Source organism: Triticum urartu, chromosome 4A (genome assembly GCF_056163025.1).
Source record: "Triticum urartu cultivar PI428250 chromosome 4A, HENAU_Tu73, whole genome shotgun sequence".
Lineage (NCBI taxonomy): Eukaryota > Viridiplantae > Streptophyta > Magnoliopsida > Poales > Poaceae > Triticum > Triticum urartu.
The window spans coordinates 599,890,546-599,913,736 of NC_141876.1; the positions used below are offsets into that span (position 1 = coordinate 599,890,546).

Genomic DNA, 23,191 nt, shown 5'->3' on the forward strand with positions numbered 1-23,191 from the left:
AGATTGGTTCGACGTGACGGCGCTAATTGGAAGATATCGTACGAGTTGTGGGCTCCATCCTGGACTCCGTCATCATAATCCAACTCAGAATTACCAACACGGAATTACAGTTGTACCCTTGCTGTAAAAACTGCCTTTCTAGAACTTGCATCGTCATAATTCAAAGGGCAGAATCAGCCTTTTGAATTTTTCCCGACTGTTCTCGTTCAAAGCATTTAGATTGGGCACTTGCATTGCATACATTTGGTTGTGTATTGAATTCTTCATTTCTGGAACCAGAAGAAAAATTGGACCAAACATCAATCACTGACATGTACACTTTGTTGAAATTGCCATACATTGAATTCAAGTTTGCAACCATTCCAAACAGATCCATCATTTTTGATACGCTCTTTATTTCATGAACTTGCTTTCATTTACAAACTTGAAGAACAGACTTTCGTAGCCAACTTTCATGTTCACATGAACCATTTCGGATCGCTAATCATTAGATTTCGAAATAATTTACATTTATTTTATAGTAACAGAACAATTGTTTTAAATAGAACATTCTTGTTTAGCGGGTTTGAATAATTCTATGCGAAAAGAAGTGCTTTAAAAAGCACCTCTGTCTCGTTTCCAAATTATTACAAATATTAATTAACAGAGCGTTTAGATTCTTGGAGTTATCATGTCATTAGCCTAGGACTTACCCTTTTAACCATAGATATTTTTTGTGGAGCAGTATGTGATAATGAGGCATGGGGATCCTAAACAAATTTGGGCATTTATTACTTTGGCCATAAGAAGTACATATTTAAATCAAGGATGTACAAAGTAATAATGAAACAAAAAAAGGGAGAAACATTTGCAACTCATAAAAATTGGTGCAAACATTGCCGGATTTCATATAAACATGACGAATTTCATATAAACATGATGGATTGCATATAAAAATACCAGATTTTCATATAAAAATGACGGTTTCAGTATATTTATGTCAAAGCGCTGCTAGTCTGGCTCTGGTGGTATAATAATGCCTAATCTAAATGGCCGCCCGTGGATCCCTCTGTCTTCCTCATGTCCGGCAGCCCGATCACCGGACTGCCGGCAGCCCCGGAGGTATAGGCTTCAACGCAGAGGATGGCTCGTTTCCACACTGCTCACCGGAGTGGAACCCCCGGCTGATGCTTCGACAGGAGGGGAAGGCAGCGGCTCTGCTTCCATGGAGCACATGTGGGATCGACGGAGCTGCTCGCAAGAGAAGAGACGGGCAAGACACCGGTTGTGTATGTCAGCGTCGCCTCAGCGGTGGCCTTCATGGGACCCAAGCAGCAGTGGCCTCCCATGTTCTACTTCTCATCGATGATAGTGCGGACGTGAGGGGCGACACCTCGTCGCCATCCATGCAACCGGCTTCTTTCTCTGCATGCATGGCGCGGTCGCATGCACTGGATGCGGCGATGCCTGTGCCGCCGTGCTCCTCGCCGTGCCGATGTGGAGCAAATCGCCACTCCTCATTGAGTTGTCCTGGAGCGGCGAGTTGCTGACCACGCGGCGGCAACTTGCTCCGTCGGGTCAGGCGTGAGAGGTGGAGCAGCGACCCGCCTCGCTCGTATCCGGCGGCTCGGTGGGCCACCCAGCCGGCTTGTATGTCGGAGAACTGCTCTTTGGAAGCCATCAGAAGATTGGTGAAGGAGGAGATGGTGGAGCGGCGGAGGCGTGTGATTCTTGCCCGGTGACTGGCCTCGTTTAAATAGAGGGCGGATGGGAGGAGATCGGTCGGCGTTGCGTTTAATGTCGTCCCGTTCATGAATGAATGTATGGCTGGAGTAGGTTTCCCGGCTTCCATGCGAGTTTAATGAAGGCGTATAAATGCGGCGAGGAGGCGTGTGGACACCGGAGACATGCAGTGGGCGGCGCCCTCGGCCTGTGCGCCGCTTCAATGGCGAAGACAGTGAGAGATCGCGTCCGCCCTGAGCCGTCTTTATTGTTGAGCGGTGCGCTCTACAGCGGCATGAATGCGGGCAGCTGATGCCAGGCGGGTATGCGCGTGCGAGGGAGGAGGGTTTTTTGATGGGCCATGACGGTCAAAAGCGGGCTTGAGATCGGTCCAGACTCGCGCAAGCCTCCGCCACTTTTGTCTTCGGTTTGCGGGAGAAAATGCGTTTGAACCGTCTCATGAACCGATACAGGTCGGCGTTGGATGGCTTCCATGGCCCGGACAGTGCGGTCCAGACGATTGTGGGAGGTTTGCGGGTCGGCGTTGGAGATGCCCTGGCTCCCTTTCCTTTCATAGCACACGAGCGTAGGGATGACAGTTTTGCCCATGGGTATGGGTACCCGCGGGTACCCTACCCGAAAACAATGGGTGTGGGTAAGACTTGAAGAGATTTTCTATCCACGGATAATGGGTACCCATACCCGCAAAATATATGGGTAGGGCATGGGTAAGAAATTGTGCCCATGAGTAACCCAATGGATACCCAGAAAAAATTAATAAATGAAAATAACTCCTATAACATGTGGGGTTAACATCCAACTCATATGGTCCAACCCTAAATCTCGTATTTCTTAAATAAGTCATAGCTCATAGGCTCATAATCACCTGCTCGCCACTCCTTATACGTCCTATGTGACTCCTTAAAAAGATGAAATATCGACTCTTCGCTACCAGACTCTTGTCGAACACTCGATCCAGTGATCCCCAATTCCCACCACCGCCTTCCACTATGTCAGCCTTCCACCAACCGCTGCTCATACTCCCCTGATGCCTCCAAGAGGCCACCCACTGGGGGAGGCCACATACATGCTATACTACTCTACCATGATAACTTGAATTTTGAACTCATTTCTCTACCTCTTAAGAATTTGAATGCTATATATTGTGTATGGGCATGGGTGTCAGTTTATACCCATGGGTATTGAAGTGGGTGGGTATAGAAACTTTCTATGGGTATGGGTTTGGGTAGAAGGAGTTTGTACCCGCCCATACCCTACCCATTGCCATCCCTACACAAGCGTTGTGCAACATTCAAAAGGCGAGTTAGGAAAGGTGCGTAAAAAGAACCTTGAAACCTCAACCGACGGAGCAGCCTTGCCATGGGTGATCTCATTGCATACATGCAAAATGGACTAGAGCATCAGCATACATGCAAAATGGACTAGAGCATCATGAATAGCACAATAAGACATTGGTTAGATCAAGATGAACTTTTGTTTCTATCGTGATAAACTTCATTACACGTGCTCATACACTCTTAAATTTTTACAAGTTTCTCTCACTGGATGCACGAATCAGATCAAGTTCCTTATCCAGCATTTTGTGGGGTTCATGAATGAAGGATGGTGCTCCAAATCAGTGATGACGTCTGCCAATTAGGAGACGCTTTACTGCGTCGTCTAACGCACTTCTCTTCCGTGCATGCAACAAGTTCCACGTGAAGAGGCTTATAAGGTTACAATGGGGCACGAGTGCCCCATCCTTGAATGTCTTGGTTCTTGGGTTGTAGATCCGCAATACTCCTTCGTAGACGTTGCACCCCCGCCGAAGCACCCGCATCCACACCACAATCCTCCCATCGTCCAGCACTGCTAATGGCTTCTCGAAGTACTCGAAGGTATAGCTCATCTGTGGCTGGTGGGTTTGGAGGGTTTGGTAGCCTGGTATGTTGATGGTGTACCGTTTGAACCAGAGAGACCGATCTGAGTCCATGAGGAACCATAGCTCAATGGAGTCGAGGCGATCGGCATGGCATGCGACCAGATGACCGTCCAACTCGGCCAAGCTCGTGCAGTGGCAGTTCGCGGGGCCTCGGAGGGAATCCAACGTCGACCGCCATGCCTCCTTGTTGAAGTCGAACGCCATGATCTGGCGGTACGCGTTGGACTTGGCATAGCTCGACAAAAAGTAGGCGACCCCGTTGATGACAGTGACGGCTCCAGTCACCATCGATGGAGGACTCCCTGTAACCCTCCAGCCACCATTGCTGAGGCCGAGGGTGAGGATCTTGCAGACAAACAGCTCCTGCGTAAAAGATGTGGTGACGACGAGCACCTTGTGCTCTCCCGTGGAGGCTTCGCGCCCGACCGGGCACCATATAAATATGTGACCCAGCGGCGGCGCATGGTCGGGCAAGAGGAAGACGTCGCCGTTGGCGGGGTCGAGCAGGCGGAGCCGATTTTGTGGGTCAAGGATACAGACCACGCGGTCGTGACTCATGGCGTATGCAAGGTCGTTGGTGGCGATGTTTACCCGCGTGACGGCGTTGCCGGACTCCATGTCGAGGACGGTGATCTCGTTTTTCGATAAGTAATCTTTTATGCTAACAGCGATGAGCGGGCCAGGGTTACGGGCAGCGGCCATGAAGTCCGGGTGGCTGAGCACGGACCGCCATGACCTGCAAACAGCGCGGAAACGGCAGAGCGTCTCGGCGGGGAGGCGCAGCAGGATGTCGTAGAGAAGCTCCAGGGGCAGGACGCCGTCGTTGCTGGTGGCGACGACCGGAGGAGGAGCGCTGGATCGCCGCGGCTTTGGTGGATGAAGCGGCATCGCCATCGCCCACAGATCAAATTGCTTCGACGTCTCGGCGTAAACTGGACAATGAAAAAGTGGTACGATTGTGATATCTACTGCCTTTTCTAGAACGATTGTGGTATCTATATACTTGAAGGTATGGTTGTGGACTCTGTCCAGGAACGTATATACCCCGCTGCAACTCGGAATTACTGACCTAATCTGCACACGTACATGGGCCTGCCTTCGGACCTGCACGTGGACCTGGCCCATGTATGAGGCACTCAGCGCTGCGTCTACCAGGGTCGCCACTCGTGGCTTCTACATCCACATGACGGATGGAGCGTCATCGTCATAGCCCACAGATTGGTTCCATGTGACGGCGCTAATTGGAAGATATCGTACGCGTTGTGGACTCCATCAATCCAACTCGGAATTACCAACACGGAATTACAGCTGTACCCTTGCTGTAAAAACTGCCCTTTCAATTAGTAAGGGCAGAATCAGCCTTTTGAAATTTTCCAGACTGATATCGTTTAAAGCATTTAGATTGGGCACTTGCATTGTATACATTTGGTTATGTATCGAATTCTTCATTTCTGGAACCAGAAGAAAGATTGGACCAAACATCAATCACTGAAATGTACACTTTGTTGAAATTGCCATACATTGAATTCATGTTTGCAACCATTCAGAACAGATCCATCATTCTTGATACGCTCTTTTTTTCATGAACTTGCATTCATTTACAAACTTGAAGAACAAACTTTCATAGCCCATGTTCACATGAACCATTTCAGATCGCTATTCTAATCATTAGATCTCAAAATAATTTCCATTTATTTTCTAGTAAAAGAAAATTGTTTTAAATAGAACATTTTTGTTTAGCGAGTTTGAATAATTCTATGTGAAAAGAAGTGCTTTAAAAAGCACCTCTACCCACGCATTTCCAAATTATTACAAATATTAATTAACAGAGCGCGTGGATTCTTGAGGTTATCGTGTCATTAGAATAGGATTTACTCTTTTAACCATAGGTATTTTTTGTGGAGCAGTATGGGCTAATGAGGGCATGGTGATCCTAAGCTAACTTGGGCATTTATTACTTTGACCATAAGAAGTATATACTTAAATCAAGGATGTACAAAGTAAATAATGAAACAAAAAAAAGGGAGGAACATTTGCAACACATAAAAATTGGTGTAGCGAAAATGGAACAAAACAAAAGGGGTCTACAGACCAAAATAAACTTGGACCAGAAACATTCACTTTTTCTGAATACACTACATCGTATTGTAGTTAACAGTTTTTCTTATCTTTAGCACTAGTGATATTATGGAACAAGTAAATGGTTCTGATCATCAGACAAATTTAAGTCTACTAATACTTTTTTGTGGTACTGCATGGGTTTCTAATCTGGTTAAACTGATCTAGTGATTTGAAAGTTGATATTTTTCGTTCCCATATACTCAATTTATTTTTTTTGTGTGTAAAGATTCTACAAATTCAAAGCCAACCAAATAAGCAGTACCAACCGAAAAAGGAGTAAAGGTATGTTGCAATCTAGGCATTCCTACAATAAACTAACAAAATACTTCACAACTCCTACTTAAGCTCCTACATGTGATGATGATAATCTTTATGATGGAAATCTAGCAAATAACCAACCAATTGTTGGATGGTTAGGAGGCCATGGTGGACCCCCCCCCCCCCCCCCCCCCGCGCCAGCTTACCATGGATTAAACCCGGGTTTGACTCTTTGATGTTGATTAATGCGGCTTATTCTTTCAGCGGGCTGCCATCGACAGCCAGGCACTAGTGGTGACATCGTCAATCTTGAGTGTGTGTGTGTGTGTGTGTTGGCGCGCGTGCGTGTGTGAGCTTCTACTGTATAATCAACATTTCTCGAAAAATCTGTTTTAGTATCTAAAAGTTGGTTACATAACAATACTATATTCGTAAATAGATGCAAATACAAACCTATATTAAACAGAGTGGTCTAGAATTTTCTATCTTTTGATTTTTGTACCTCTTGGCGGTAGATTTTTGAGGCAACTCAGTTAACGGACGTCCTGCTTTTGATGAGTGTATCCAATCGCTTGGTTCGCTCCGACTTTTTGATTCTACCGCTTTGACTACGTACTCACATAGGTGGCCCCTCTAGAAGTCATCTGCTACTTTTTGCATCCCTACGATATCTCGATCTCCACCTCCACCCAACTGGCTGATGTCCTGCAAGTGCACATGGCTAGTTGGAGTACCCTCATGTAAATATTCTAATGGTTAGCATTCCAACCAAAGAGGTATTGAAGCCAACTATCAACCCACAACTCTTTTGTTGCATACACAACTATGTTCACACCCAAACCGGAGTTTGAAAATAGCCTATACTATTTGTTGCTGGGAAAGTTGAAAGTAGGGGATTTAACTAAACTATGACCAAGAAGGTAAGAACAATAATAAAATAGGACAAGGCTATGTGAGACAATGCTCGAGTAATAAAGGTCTTCTTAGGGGTTTCAGATTCATCAGGACTAGTATAATTTACCTAATTATGTGAAAGCATGATTCTGGGTTCAGATAGCTCAACCACTATATATGTTTCTATTTGTGGGTGGATCCAAGTACAGATATGTGGATACTACCGCAACTCTGTATCACACAAGCCACCATTATATTGTTCATCCCCTATAGGATGGAGATAACAGCGATTAAGGGTCTTCCTGCAGATGCAGCTCAATGCGTTCTCCATTATCCTCTTATCTAAATTACACTAAGGAGGGCGGTAGCTTCTGTCACTGCAATACCACCTCATTTTTGCTTCCATCGGACAGTAATATCCTTCAAGTCCATATAGGTAAATGTCTTGTGGCTGACTTCATACAACATCATGAATAATAATTATCACAACATATAAATAGAAGCATGTGCCATGTCGGTGTTGAGCTCATACACATACAAGAGTTCATCCAACCCGAGAACTAGAGCAATTACTCAAACATAATTGCTCAAACATGTAAGTAGTGGACATAGATATTAGAGATAATTAAGTTACAAGTCAACATCATGTTGGTGAGGGAGAGATGCATGGCAGCACCACTACTAGGGAAAAGCCTAGCAGTAGCGCGGGTTTTTGGCCTATCAGTAGTGCGGGGTCCCGCGCTACTGATACGGCGCTACAGCTAAACTATAGTAGTAGCGTGGGCTCACACACACTACTGCTATACGTAGTTAGTAGTAGCGCGTTTTGCAGCGCTACTGGTACCATGCCAACTTCATGAGCTCAAAGATTATGAAAAGTTTCATGAAATTCCTTCCTTCAAAGTCAAGGCTGACCCAAGCATCCTGATAAACGATGAAGATTATCATGGTTACGGCACAATAAGCAAATGACACAAGCGAAGAAAAAGTGAAGACATTCTCCCGCGACTATTATGATGATACCATGCCAACTTTGTAACAGACGAGTATGATACCATTGTCCGTTTTGTACATGCACATGCTATGTGGATGAAATTATGATACCATGCCAACTTTCAACTTTTTCAGAGTTCATTGGTCCCGGTTCGTCTGGACCTTTTGGTCCCGGTTCTACGCACGAACAGGGACCAATGCGCCTCGCCCCTGGCCCATGACCATTAGTCCCGGTTTGTGCCACAAACCGGGACTGAAGGGTTGGTCCTCGTTGCGGTCAGAGTTTAGTCCCACCTCGCCAACCGAAGGGCGCTCACACCGGTTTATAAGCCCGTCCCTCTCTACCTTGTTGAGCTCCTCTCAAAGTGAAAATAGATATCCCTATACAGGGAATTTGACCTAAATTCATAGTGAATTTCTCTGAAATTCATAGAAATTTATTATGAATTTTCTCGATAGGCGCATCTATGTTCATTTTTTAGTAAAGTTAATCACAAACTTGTGATTCACACAAATTTCAAAGAATTCAAATTTTAATTATTCAAATTTGAAAACTAATGGCACTAACAGAAAGTTTATAATTTTTCTAAAACTAATGGCACTAACAGAAAGTTTATAATTTTGCTGACCTAAAAGCAAAAAGAATTAAAAAATAAAGCAAAAACAAAAGAAAATAAATAATGCAGAAAACAAAACAAAAAAATTAGAAAAAAAATAAAAATAGCAACAATAAGTATTTTGTTGTAAGTAGAAACAAAATAAAATAAATAAAGCAACAAAGAAAACAAAAAAACAAAAAAAGTGTTTTCAAATTTGAAAAATAATGGCACTAACAGAAAGTTTATAATTTTGCAAACCTAAAAGCAAAAAGAATTAAAAAATAAAGCAAAAAACAAAAGAAAATAAATAATGCAGAAAATAAAACAAAAAAACTGGAAAATAAAATAAAAATAGCAACAATAAGTATTTTGTTGTAAGTAGAAACAAAATAAAATAAATAAAGCAATAAAGAAAACAAAAAAAATAAAAAAAGTGTTTTCAAATTTGGAAAATAATGGCACTAACAGAAAGTTTATAATTTTCCTGACCTAAAAGCAAAAAGAATTAAAAAATAAAGCAAAAAACAAAAGAAAATAAATAATGCAGAAAACAAAACAAAAAATGGAAAAAATAAAAATAGCAACAATAAGTATTTTGTTGTAAGTAGAAACAAAATAAAATAAATAAAGCAACAAAGAAAACAAAAAAAACAAAAAAGTGCCACCTACTGGGCCCCCACGGCGTGAATACGACTAGAAACCCTACCATGAGCCAGGATTCAGGCCCGTAGGAGGCCCAGTAGGCCCACAGGTACACAACGCACGGTTAGGCCCGAAAGCCTGCAATTGAGAGGTGCTCGAGAGGGAAGGCGCAGCAGCGCTTATAAACCATTCTCGAGCTCTCAGCTAGCGAGGTGGTACTAAACTTTTGACATGGGGCAGCACAAGGCCTTTGGTTCCGGTTGGTGCCACCAACCGGGACTAAAGGGGTGCATTGGTCCCGGTTCGTGGCACCAACCGGGACCAATGCCACCCTTTAGTCCCGTTTGGTGCCACCAACCGGGACCAAAGGCCTCTGCCTCCCGCCCTTTGGGCTGCTGAAAAGAGGCCTTTGGTCCCGGTTGGTGCCACCAACCGGGACTAAAGGGGGCATTGGTCTCGGTTGGTGCCACGAACCGGGACCAATGCTCTCAGTATATAAGAAAGCACTTGGCATTTTTTAAATTCATCTACATCAGTTCCCCTGCCCCGACGACGCCGCCAGGCTGCCCGAGCTCGCCCCGTTGAAGCCGTCGCCGCCCTCTGCTGCCTCGTCGACGCGCAACCGCCCTGCCCCGAGCACGCCACCGGCGGCCCACCCCGACCACGCCGCGCGCCCCTGCCTCGAACACGTCGTCGTCGCCCCTGAGGTAGCGCGCCCGACCGGGCACCTTGTGCTCTCCTGTGGAGGCAGCGTGCCTGACCGGGCACCAGATTAATATGTGGCCCTGCGGTGGCGCATGGTCGGGCAAGAGGAAGACGTCGCCGTTAGCGGGGTCGAGCAGGCGGAGCCGATCCTGTGGGTCGAGGATACAGACCATGCGGTCGTGACTCATGGCGTGCGCCTCGCCGTATGTAAGGTCGTTGTTGGTGATGTTTACCCGCGTGACGGCGCCGCCGGACTCCATGTCGAGGATGGTGACCTCGTTTTTCGATAAGTAATCTTTTATGCCAACAGCAATGAGCGGGCCAGGGTTACGGGCAGCGGCGATGAAGTCCGGATGGCTGAGCAGCGATCGCCATGACCTGCAAGCAGCGCGGAAATGGCAGAGCGTCTCAGCGGGGAGGCGCAGCAGGATGTCGTAGAATTCGTATTGGGCCTTAATGGGCCATACAGGAAAGGAGAGAAAGGCCTCAAAGGGTGGCCGCACCCCTCCCCATGGGCTGGTCCGGATTGGACTAGGGAGGGGGGCGCCCCCTTCCTTCCTTCTCCTTTTCCCTTCCCTTCCCTTCCCTCCTACTCCTACTACTTGGAAGGGCTCCTAGTTTTACTAGGAAAGGGGGAATCCTACTCCCGGTGGGAGTAGGACTCTCCTAGGGAGCGCCATAGAGAGGGCCGGCCCTCTCCTCCTCCACTCCTTTATATACGGGGGCAGGGGCACCCCATAGACACAACAATTGATCGTTTGATCTTTTAGCCGTGTGCGGTGCTCCCCTCCACCATAGTCCACCTCGATAATACTGTAGCGGTGCTTAGGCGAAGCCCTGCGTCAGTAGAACATCAACATCGTCACCACGCTGTCGTGCTGATGAAACTCTCCCTCAACACTTGGCTGGATCGGAGTTCGAGGGACGTCATCGGGCTGAACGTGTGCTGAACTCGGAGATGCCATGCGTTCGGTACTTGATCGGTCGGATCGTGAAGACATACGACTACATCAACCGCGTTGTGCTAACGCTTCTGCTTTCGGTCTACGAGGGTACGTGGACAACACTCTCCCCTCTCGTTGCTATGCATCACCATGATCTTGCGTGTGCGTAGGAATTTTTTTGAAATTACTACGTTCCCCAACAGTGGCATCCGAGCCTGGTTTTATGCGTTGATGTAATATGCATGAGTAGAACACAAGTGAGTTGTGGGAAATATAAGTCATACTGCTTACCAGCATGTCATACTTTGCTTCGGCGGTATTGTTGGATGAAGCGGCCCGGACCGACATTTCGCGTACGCTTACGCGAGACTGGTTTTACCGCCGTGCTATGCACATAGGGACTAGCGGGTGTTAATTTCTCTAACTTTAGTTGAACGGAGTGTGGCTACGCCCGCTCCTTGCGAAGGTTAAAACAGCACCAACTTGACAAACTATCGTTGTGTTTTTTATGCATAGGTAAGAATGGTTCTTGCTCAGCCCGTAGCGGCCACGTAAAACTTGCAACAACAAAGTAGAGGACGTCTATCTTGTTTTTGCAGGGCATGTTGTGATGTGATATGGTCAAGACGTGATGAGATATAAGTTGTTGTATAAGATGATCATGTCTTGTTGAAATTATTGGAAACTGGCAAAACCCTTATGGTTGTCTCTCTATTGCATAAGATGCAAGTGCCAAATAATTGCTTTACTTTATCGCTATGCGATAGCAATATTTGAAGAGCAATAGTTGGCGAGACGACCATATGACGACACATTTATATAGATCAAGATGATGGAGATCATGGTGTCATGCCGGTGACAATGGAAATCATGACGATGCTTTGGAGATGGAGATCAAAGGCACAAGATGATGATGGCCATATCATATCACATATTTTGATTGCATGTGATGTTTATCTTTTATACATCTTATTTTGGTTAGTTCGACGGTAGCTTTATAAGATGATCCCTCACTAAATTATCAAGGTATAAGTGTTCTCCTTGCCTATGCACCGTTGCGAAAGTTCTTCGTGCTGAGACACCACGTGATGATCGGGTGTGATAGGCTCTACGTTCAAATACAACGGGTGCAAAACAGTTGCACGCGCGGAATACTCAGGTTAAACTTGACGAGCCTAGCATATAACAGATATGGCCTCGGAACACTGAGACGAAAGGTCGAGCGTGAATCATATAGTAGATATGATCAACATGGCGATGTTCACCATTGAAACTAGTCCATCTCACGTGATGATCGGACATGGTTTAGTTGATATGGATCACGTGATCACTTAGAAGATTAGAGGGATGTCTATATAAGTGGGAGTTCTTAAGTAATATGATTAATTGAACTTTAATTTATCATGAACTTAGTCCTGGTAGTATTAGCATATCTATGTTGTAGATCAATAGCTCGTGTTGTTGCTTCCCTATGTTATATATATGTTCCTAGAGAAAACTAATTTGAAAAATGTTAGTAGCAATGATGCGGATTGGATCCGTGATCTGAGGTTTATCCTCATTGCTGCACAGAAGAATTATGTCCTTGATGCACCGCTAGGTGACAGACCTATTGCAGGAGAAGATGCAGATGTTATGAACGTTTGGCTAGCTCAATATGATGACTACTTGATAGTTTAGTGCACCATGTTTAACAGCTTAGAATCGGGACTTCAAAGACGTTTTGAACGTCATGGACCATATGAGATGTTCCAGGAGTTGAAGTTAATATTTCAAGCAAATACCCGAGTTGAGAGATATGAAGTCTCCAACAAGTTCTATAGCTAAAAGATGGAGGAAAATAGCTCAAGCAGTAAGCATGTGCTCAGATTGTCTGGGTACTACAATCACTTGAATCAAGTGGGAGTTAATCTTCCAGATAAGATAGTGATTGACAGAATTCTCTAGTCACCATCACCAAGTTAATTGAACTTCGTGATGAACTATAATATGCAAGGGATAGCGGAAACTATTCCCAAGCTCTTCGTGATGCTGAAATCAACGAAGGTAGAAATCAAGAAAAGCATCAAGTGTTGATGATTGACAAGACCACTAGTTTCATGAAAAGGGCAAAAGGAAGAAGGGGAACTTAAAGAAGAATGGCAAGAAAGTTGATACTCAACTGAAGAAGCCCAAGTCTGTACCTAAGCCTGAGACTAAGTGCTTCTACTGCAAAGGGACTGGTCACTGATGTCTACTACACAACCTTCTTCTTGTAGATGTTGTTGGGCCTCCAAGTGCAGAGGTTTGTAGGATAGTAGCAAATTTCCCTCAAGTGGATGACCTAAGGTTTATCAATCCGTAGGAGGCGTAGGATGAAGATGGTCTCTCTCAAGCAACCCTGCAACCAAATAACAAAGAGTCTCTTGTGTCCCCAACACACCTAATACAATGGTAAATTGTATAGGTGCACTAGTTCGGCGAAGAGATGGTGATACAAGTGGTATATGGATAGTAGATAAAGGTATTTGTAATCTGAAATTATAAAAACAGCAAGGTAACAAGTGATAAAAGTGAGCGTAAACGCTATTGCAATGCTAGGAAACAAGGCCTAGGGTTCATACTTTCACTAGTGTAAGTCCTCTCAACAATAATAACATAATTGGATCATATAACTATCCCTCAACATGCAACAAAGAGTCACTCCAAAGTCACTAATAGTGGAGAACGAACGAAGAGATTATGGTAGGGTATGAAACCACCTCAAAGTTATTCTTTCCAATCAATCCGTTGGGCTATTCCTATAAGTGTCACAAACAGCCCTAGAGTTCGTACTAGAATAACACCTTAAGATACAAATCAACCAAAACTCTAATGTCACCTAGATACTCCAATGTCACCTCAAGTATCTGTGGGCATGGTTATACGATATGCATCACACAATCTCAGATTCATCTATTCAACCAACACAAAGGACCTCAAAGAGTGCCCCAAAGTTCTACTGGAGAATCACGACGAAAATGTGTGCCAACCCCTATGCATAGGTTCATGGGCGGAACCCGCAAGTTGGTCACCAAAACATACATCAAGTGAATCACGTGATATCCCATTGTCACCACAGATATCCACGGCAAGACATACATCAAGTGTTCTCAAATCTTTAAAGACTCAATCCGATAAGATAACTTCAAAGGGGAAACTCAATTCATTACAAGAGAGTAGAGGGGGGAGAAAACATCATAGGATCCAACTATAATAGCAAAGCTCGCGATACATCAAGATCGTATCACCTCAAGAACACGAGAGAGAGAGAGATCAAACACATAGCTACTGGTACATACCCTCAGCCCCGAGGGAGAACTACTCCCTCCTCGTCATGGAGAGCACCGGGATGATGAAGATGGCCACCGGAGAAGGATTGCCCCCTTCGGCAGGGTGCCGGAACGGGTCTAGATTGGTTTTCGGTGGCTATGAAGGCTTCCGGCGGTGGAACTCTCGATCTATTCTCTGTTCTAGAAGTTTTACGATACGTAGGTATATATGGGTGAAAGGAGTACGTCGGTGGACCAAAGGGGGGCCACGAGGCAGGGGGGCGCGCCCCTACCCTCGTGAGCACCTCCGTCATCTTCTGACGTAGGGTCCAAGTCTATCCGGTAGGGTTCCTTTCAAAAATAACTTCTCCAGTTGATTTCGTTCTGTTTCGACTCCGTCTGATATTCCTTTTCTTCGAAACACTGAAATAGGCATAAAACAGCAAATCTGGGCTGGGCCTCCGGTTAATAGGTTAGTCCCAAAAGTAATATAAAAGTGGATAATAAATCCCAATATTGCCCAAAACAGTAGATAATATAGCATGGAGCAATCAAAAATTATAGATACGTTGGAGACGTATCAAGCATCCCCAAGCTTAATTCCTGCTCGTCCTCGAGTAGGTAAATGATAAAAAAAGATAATTTTTGATGTGGAATGCTAGTTGGCATAATTTCAATGTGATTCTTCTTACTTGTGGCATGAATATTCAGATCTGAAAGATTCAAGACAAAAGTTCATTTTGACATAAAAATAATAATACTTCAAGCATACTAACTAAGCAATCATGTCTTCTCAAAATAACATGGCCAAAGAAAGTTATCCCTACAAAATCATATAGTCTGGCTATGCTCTATCTTCACCACACAAAATATTTAAATCATGCACAATCCCGATGACAAGCCAAGCAATTGTTTCATACTTTTAATGTTCTCAAACTTTTTCGATCTTCACGCAATACATGAGCGTGAGCCATGGACATATCACTATAGGTGGAATAGAATGGTGGTTGTGGAGAAGACGAAAAGGGAGAAGATAGTCTCACATTAACTAGGCGTATCAATGGGCTATGGAGATGCCCATCAATAGATATCAATGTGAGTGAGTAGGGATTGCCATGCAACGGATGCACTAGAGCTATAAGTGTATGAAAGCTCAACAAAAGAAACTAGTGGGTGTGCATCCAACTCGCTTTCTCACGAAGACCTAGGGCATTTTGAGGAAGCCCATCATTGGAATATACAAGCCAAGTTCTATAATGAAAGATTCCCACTAGTATATGAAAGTGACAACATAGGAGACTCTCTATCATGAAGATCATGGTGCTACTTTGAAGCACAAGTGTGGTAAAAGGATAGTAGCATTGCCCCTTCTCTCTTTTTCTCTCATTTTTTTATTTTATTTTTTATTTGGGCCTTCTATTTTTTTATGGCCTCTTTTTTTTCATTTGGGCTTCTTTGGCCTCTTTTTTTATGGCCTCTTTTTTTTCGTCCGGAGTCTCATCCCGACTTGTGGGGGAATCATAGTCTCCATCATCCTTTCCTCACTGGGACAATGCTCTAATAATGATGATCATCACACTTTTATTTTCTTACAACACAAGAATTACAACTCGATACTTAGGACAAGATAGGACTCTATATGAATGCCTCCGGCGGTGTACCGGGATGTGCAATGACTCATGAGTGACATGTATGGAAGAATTATGAACGGTGGCAGTCGGTGTCAAAACTGGCGGATCTCGGGTAGGGGGTCCCGAACTATGCGTCTAGGCCCGATGGTAACATGAGGCAGGGGACACAATGTTTTACCCAGGTTCGGGCTCTCTTGGTGGAGGTAAAACCCTACGTCCTGCTTGATTGATATTGATGATAGGGGTAGTACAAGAGTAGATCTACCACGAGATTAGAGAGGTTAAACCCTAGAAGCTAGCCTATGGTATGATTGTATGTTGTGGTTGTTGTTGTCCTACGGACTAAAACCCTCCGGTTTATATAGACACCGGAGAGGGTTATGGTTACACAAGGTCGGTTACAAAGGAGGATATATCCATATCCGTATTGCCTAGCTTGCCTTCCATGCCAAGTAGAGTCCCATCCGGACATGAGACGAAGTCTTCAATCTTGTATCTTCATAGTCCAACAGTCCGGCCAAAGGATATAGTCCGGCTGTCCGGAGACCCCCTAATCCAGGACTCCCTCAGTAGCCCCCAAACAAGGCTTCAATGACGACGAGTCTGGCGTGTAGTATTGTATTCGGCATTGCAAGGTGGGTTCCTCTCCAAATTCCATGTACCTGTTGAAATAGTATCCGGCCCCTTGTGAATGTTGCACTCCTTGGCTTCCACGCCCCATAATGGCCACTTTACATGTGTCGAGCGAATGTGAAGGGCCAGGGTGTTTTTACATTTACCCTCCTAGCTGTGCGAATGAGCCGCCTATTAAAAAGACGAGGATTCAGATCCAAATCACACCATCCTCCCTTGGCGAGCCTTCATCGGAGCGCACCCGACAGAGATCTATTCCATCATGGCCGGTCGACGCAGCTCCTCCTCTCGCTCCCCTAGCCCCAAGCCTGGAGATTGGGGGAGATGTTCTGTCCCGCACAGCAAATTAGTGATGCTTCAGACCAAGGGATTTCTTCCCCCAGCGTACATGGTCCCGATTCAAGCCGGGCTCGCCACCTATAATGGCGGAGATCAAGCGGAGAGCCTTCCCAATCCCTCCAAGGTAGAGCGGGTATGCCTTGTCCCTCATTTGGTAAGAGAGCTCGGATTTCCAATTCATCTGTTTCTCCGGGGACTCCTGGAGTTCTACGGCCTCCAGTTGCACAACCTTACGCCTGCCTCCATATTGCATATCGCGGGATTCGTAGCCCTTTGCGAGCTGTTTTTAGGCTGTGAGGCTCATTTTGCGCTGTGGAAGAAGTTGTTCTGCCTTGTGCCCCGTTCTCAGAAGGGGTCAATATATCAAGTGGGCGGAGCCAAAGTGTGGCGTATTGCCGGGACCGGATATCTATTCGGAACCCCAAAGAAGACGTCCGAAGACTGGCCTTCAGAATGGGTTTATATAGAAGACGTCCCCCTCCCAGATCCTATTCGAATCGGCCTTCCTGAGTTCGACAACGCTCCTTTGAAGAAGCGCCGGAGCTGGCGTCCATGGAGCTCCCTGGAGGAAGATGACAGGGACGTCCTTTACCTGATGAGCCGGATAAGTTTTTTAGCTCGATCCGGATTGACCATGATCGAGGTCATGGCCATATGTATCACGCGGGGGGTGCAGCCGCTTTAGTATAGAGGCCACCCCATGTGGGATTTCAACGGGGAGGATGACGCCACCTGCTACAGCCGTAAAGGGCCGGGATCGGTTGCTGGTCTAATAAAGATCTTATCCACTTTGTACAAGGGAGAAGAGGAGGAATTCCTCCATGTCAACCCGCGGGGCGGATTTTCTATGTACAATCCTCCGAGCTGGGTAAGCGGAGACTTTTTATTGCCCATCCGTTTCATTTTCCCATAGTTAAGTATTCAGTCTAGCGATTTCAACGCAGGAGCTGCGCCAGGCTGTAAGCGAGATAAACAACCCCCCTCCACAACCCGAGGACCCTGGACGATCCCTGGACCCGGCCTCCCAGGAGGATCCGGACATATCTGTGGAGCTGATCGATGGGGTATTTTACCAATTGAGCAATGACAACGCTTTGGTGGCCATTACGGCCGATTACCCCAGGCTACTTCCAGCCTCACAGGTAACTGAGACCGAAGTCCCAGTACATTGAAAAGGGATCCGTCCTTGCGTGTTTTTGATTACCGTATAACAACCGAGTTTCGCAGGGGACGTCCTCAAGGCGGAAGGCCGAGCCTGCGGCGACTAGCCAACAAGGGGCCGTAGGGCCAAGCAGGCTGAAAAGACCCGCAGTCCGGATTGGGACACCGGCACAGCGGTATGGCGTGCCGTCTTTTATTCCAAGACATTATTCTCGGAGGCATATTAACGCCCATGCCTTCTTTTTAGGAAAAGGAGCGCTCACCGGACTATATCCGGAGAGGCCACTAATCGCGCCTCCACCAGCCAGGCTCCAAGGCCGTATTCGGAGGCGGGAACGAATACGAGGCGTGTGTCGGGTGCTCCTCCGACAGAAGATGCGGATAAATTGTCCGCCACCAATTCCGAGGTGGATAGTGCCATGAACCACAGGCGTCGCCGGACTGTTCTTCGTGACGCTTGTTTCTCCCAAGAGGCATTGGATGCCTTCAACTCGGGAGATGCGTACCTCCGTGCCGCTCAAAATGGTCTAGCCAGAGCCACGGAGCAGTATGTAAAAGACAAACATGTGAGAAAATTTGGTGGTTATATATATCAGTAGCCCCTGAGACTTGAAACAGTTAGAATAACTGATTTAGGGATAATTTGTTATGCAGGTTCTTACAGAAAAGAATACCCAACTGTCCCAGGAGCTGGAAGAGTGCAAAGCCCAACTTCAGGCCGCACTGGCCGCAGCAAGGGAGCCCAAAGAGACCCCCTCTGGTAATATATCCTTCGAATGATAAGTATCATATAGAATGCGGCGTATATGCAGATCTGACGATAAAGTAGCAGATGTCGCTAGAGTAAATCCTGATAAGCAACAGCTCCAACGTCTGCTGAAGGCCGGTGAGAGCGTGCTTATGAGGGTGAGGCAGGAGAAGAATGATCTCCTAGATGCCAACACCAAGCTGGGCGTGGAACTAAAGGATGTTCATGCCCAACTGTCGGACTCCGTGAAGGAGAATCGGCGGCTTCGACGTGGCATATTTAGTAAGTGCTTGAACGAACTTTGATAAATAGTTTGGCGAGGAAGTCGACTAACAGTGTTATGTCTGTAGGTATGCTGACGGGTCGTCCCGCGGAGGAAATGCCCGGGTCTGCGGGTGATCTTCTTGTTGGGGAACGTAGTAATTTCAAAATTTCCTACGCACACGCAAGATCATGGTGATGCATAGCAACGAGAGAGGAGAGTGTGATCTACGTACCCTTGTAGATCGACAAACGGAAGCGTTAGGTTGATGTAGTCGTACGTCTTCACGGTCCGACCGATCCAAGCATCGTTACTCCGGCACCTCCGAGTTCTTGGCACACATTCAGCTCGATGACGATCCCCGGGCTCCGATCCAGCAAAGCGTCGGGGTGAGTTCCGTCAGCACGACGGCGTGGTGACGATCTTGATGTTCTACCGTCGCAGGGCTTCGCCTAAGCACCGCTACAATATGACCGAGGTGGAATATGGTGGAGGGGGGCACCGCACACGGCTAAGGAACGATCACGAAGATCAACTTGTGTCTCTGGGGTGCCCCTGCCTCCGTATATAAAGGCTCAAGAGGGGGAGGCCGGCCGGCCATCATAGGGCGCGCCAGGAGGAGTCCTACTCCCTCCAGGAGTAGGACTTCTCCCCCAATCCTAGTTGGAATAGGATTCGCGAGGTGGGAAGAGAGAGAGAGAGAGAAGGAGGAGGGCGCTGGCCCCCTCTCTCCTTGTCCTATTCGGACTAGGGGGGAGGGGCGCGCGGCCCAGCCCTGGCTGCCTCTCCTCTTCTTCCACTAAGGCCCATTAAGGCCCATATAGCTCCCGGGGGTTTCCGGTAACCTCCCGGTACTCCGGTAAAATCCCGATTTCACCCGGAACACTTCCGATATCCAAACATAGGCTTCCAATATATCAATCTTTATGTCTCGACCATTTCGAGACTCCTCGTCATGTCCGTGATCACATCCGGGACTCCGAACTCCTTCGGTACATCAAAACTCATAAACTCATAATATAACTATCATCGAAACCTTAAGCGTGCGGACCCTACGGATTCGAGAACAATGTAGACATGACCGAGACACGTCTCTGGTCAATAACCAATAGTGGAACCTAGATGCTCATATTGGCTCCTACATATTCTACGAAGATCTTTTATCGGTCAGACCGCATAACAACATACGTTGTTCCCTTTGTCATCGGTATGTTACTTGCCCGAGTTTCGATCGTCGGTATCTTAATACCTAGTTCAATCTCGTTACCGGCACGTCTCTTTACTCGTTCCGTAATACATCATCTCACAACTAACTCATTAGTTGCAATGCTTGCAAGGCTTATGTGATGTGCATTACCGAGAGGGCCCAGAGATACCTCTCCGACAATCGGAGTGACAAATCCTAATCTCGAAATACGCCAACCCAACATGTACCTTTGGAGACACCTGTAGAGCTCCTTTATAATCACCCAGTTACGTTGTGACGTTTGGTAGCACACAAAGTGTTCCTCCGGCAAACGGGAGTTGCATAATCTCATAGTCATAGGAACATGTATAAGTCATGAAGAAAGCAATAGCAACATAATAAACGATCGGGTGCTAAGCTAATGGAATGGGTCATGTCAATCACATCATTCTCCTAATGATGTGATCCCGTTAATCAAATAACAACTCTTTTGTTTATGGTTAGGAAACATAACCATCTTCGATTAACGAGCTAGTCAAGTAGAGGCATACTAGTGACACTTTGTTTGTCTATGTATTCACAGAAGTATTATGTTTCCGGTTAATACAATTCTAGCATGAATAATAAACATTTATCATGATATAAGGAAATAAATAATAACTTTATTATTGCCTCTAGGGCATATTTCCTTCAGTCTCCCACTTGCACTAGAGTCAATAATCTAGTTCACATCGCCATGTGATTTAATAGCAATAGTTCACATCACCATGTGATTAACACCCATAGTTCACATCGATATGTGATGAACACCCAAAGGGTTTACTAGAGTCAGTAATCTAGTTCACATCGCTATGTGATTAACACCCAAAGAGTACTAAGGTGTGATCATGTTTTGCTTGTGAGATAATTTTAGTCAACGGGTCTGTCACATTCAGATCCGTAAGTATTTTGCGAATTTCTATGTCAACAATGCTCTGCACGGAGCTACTCTAGCTTATTGCTCCCACTTTCAATATGTATCTAGATTGAGACTTAGAGTCATCTAGATCTGTGTCAAAACTTGCAACGACGTAACTTTTTACGACGAACCTTTTTGTCACCTCCATAATTGAGAAATTTTTCCTGATTCCACTAAGGATAATTTTGACCGCTGTCCAGTGATCTACTCTTAGATCACTATTGTACTCCCTTGCTTAAAACAGTGTAGGGTATACAATAGATCTGGTACACAGCATGGCATACTTTATAGAACCTATGGCTGAGGCATAGGGAATGACTTTCATTCTATTTCTATCTTCTACCGTGGTCGGGCTTTGAGTCTTACTCAATTTCACACCTTGCAACACAGGCAAGAACTCTTTCTTTGACTGTTCCATTTTGAACTACTTCAAAATCTTGTCAAGGTATGTACTCATTGAAAAACTTATCAAGCGTCTTGATCTATCTCTATAGATCTTGATGCTCAATATGTAAGCAACTTTACCGAGGTCTTTCTTTGAAAAACTCCTTTCAAATATTCCTTTATGCTTTCCAGAAAATTATACATTATTTTCGATCAACAATATGTTGTTCACATATACTTATCAGAAATGTTGTAGTGCTCCCACTCACTTTCTTGTAAATACAGGCTTCACCGTAAGTCTGTATAAAACTATATGCTTTGATCAACTTATCAAAGCGTATATTCCAACTCCGAGATGCTTGCACCAGTCCATAGATGGATCATTGGAGCTTGCATATTTTGTTAACACCTTTAGGATTGACAAAACCTTCTGGTTGCATCATATACAACTCTTCTTTAAGAAATCCATTAAGGAATGCAGTTTTGTTTATCCATTTGCCAGATTTCATAAAATGCGGCAATTGCTAACATGATTCGGACAGACTTAAGCATATATACGAGTGAGAAAATCTCATCGCAGTCAACACCTTGAACTTGTCGAAAACCTTTTGCGACAATTCTAGCTTTGTAGATAGTAACACTACTATCAGCGTCCGTCTTCCTCTTGAAGATCCATTTATTTTCGATGGCTTGCCGATCATCGGGCAAATCCATCAAAGTCCATACTTTGTTCTCATACATGGATCATATCTCAGATTTTATGGCCTCAAACCATTTCGTGGAATCTGGGCTCATCATCGCTTCCTCATAGTTCGCAAGTTCGTCATGGTCTAGTAACATGACTTCCAGAACAGGATTACTGTACCACTCTGGTGCGGATCTCACTCTGGTTTACCTACGAGATTCGGTAGTAACTTGATCTGAAGTTACATGATCATCATCATTAGCTTCCTCACTAATTGGTGTAGTAGTCACAGGAACAGATTTCTGTGATGAACTACTTTCCAATAAGGGAGCAGGTACAGTTACCTCATCAAGTTCTACTTTCCTCCCACTCACTTCTTTCGAGAGAAACTCCTTCTCTAGAAACACTCCGAATTTAGCAACAAAAGTCTTGCCTTCAGATTTGTGATAGAAGGTGTACCCAACAGTCTCCTTTGGGTATCCTATGAAGACATATTTCTCCGATTTGGGTTTGAGCTTATCAGGATGAAACTTTTCCATATAAGCATCACAATCCCAAACTTTAAGAAACGACAACTTCGGTTTCTTGCCAAACCACAGTTCAGATTGTGTCGTCTCAACGGACTTAGATGGTGCCCTTTTAAACGTGAATGCAGCTGTCTTTAATGCATAACCCCAAAACGATAGTGGTAGATCGAAAAGAGACATCATAGATCGCACCATATCTAATAAAGTACGGTTATAATGTTCGGACACACCATTATGCTGTGGTGTTCCAGGTGGCGTGAGTAGTAAAACTATTTCACATTGTTTTAACTGAAGGCCAAACTCGTAACTCAAATATTTTACCTCTGCGATCATATCGTAGAAACTTTTATTTTGTTGTTACGATGATTCTCCACTTCACTCTGAAATTCTTTAAACTTTTCAAATATTTCAGACTTGTGTTTCATTAAGTAGATATACCCATATCTGCTCAAATCATCTGTGAAGGTCAGAAAATAATGATACCCGCCGCGAGCCTTAACACTCATTGGATCTCATACATCAGTATGCATTATATCCAATAAGTCAGTTGCTCGCTCCGGAGAACGGAGTCTTAGTCATCTTGCCCAT

The 23,191-nt window shown here is 45.2% G+C and overlaps 1 protein-coding gene across 1 annotated transcript; it reads right to left on the reverse strand.

The window, feature by feature from the left end:
* Positions 1-3,337: 3,337 nt before the first annotated feature.
* Positions 3,338-4,537, reverse strand: LOC147977125 (putative F-box protein At3g10240). Its single transcript, XM_087521074.1, has one exon. It carries the CDS (start codon positions 4,535-4,537, stop codon positions 3,338-3,340), a length of 1,200 nt encoding a protein of 399 aa, XP_087377200.1.
* Between the last annotated feature and the right edge of the window lie 18,654 nt (positions 4,538-23,191).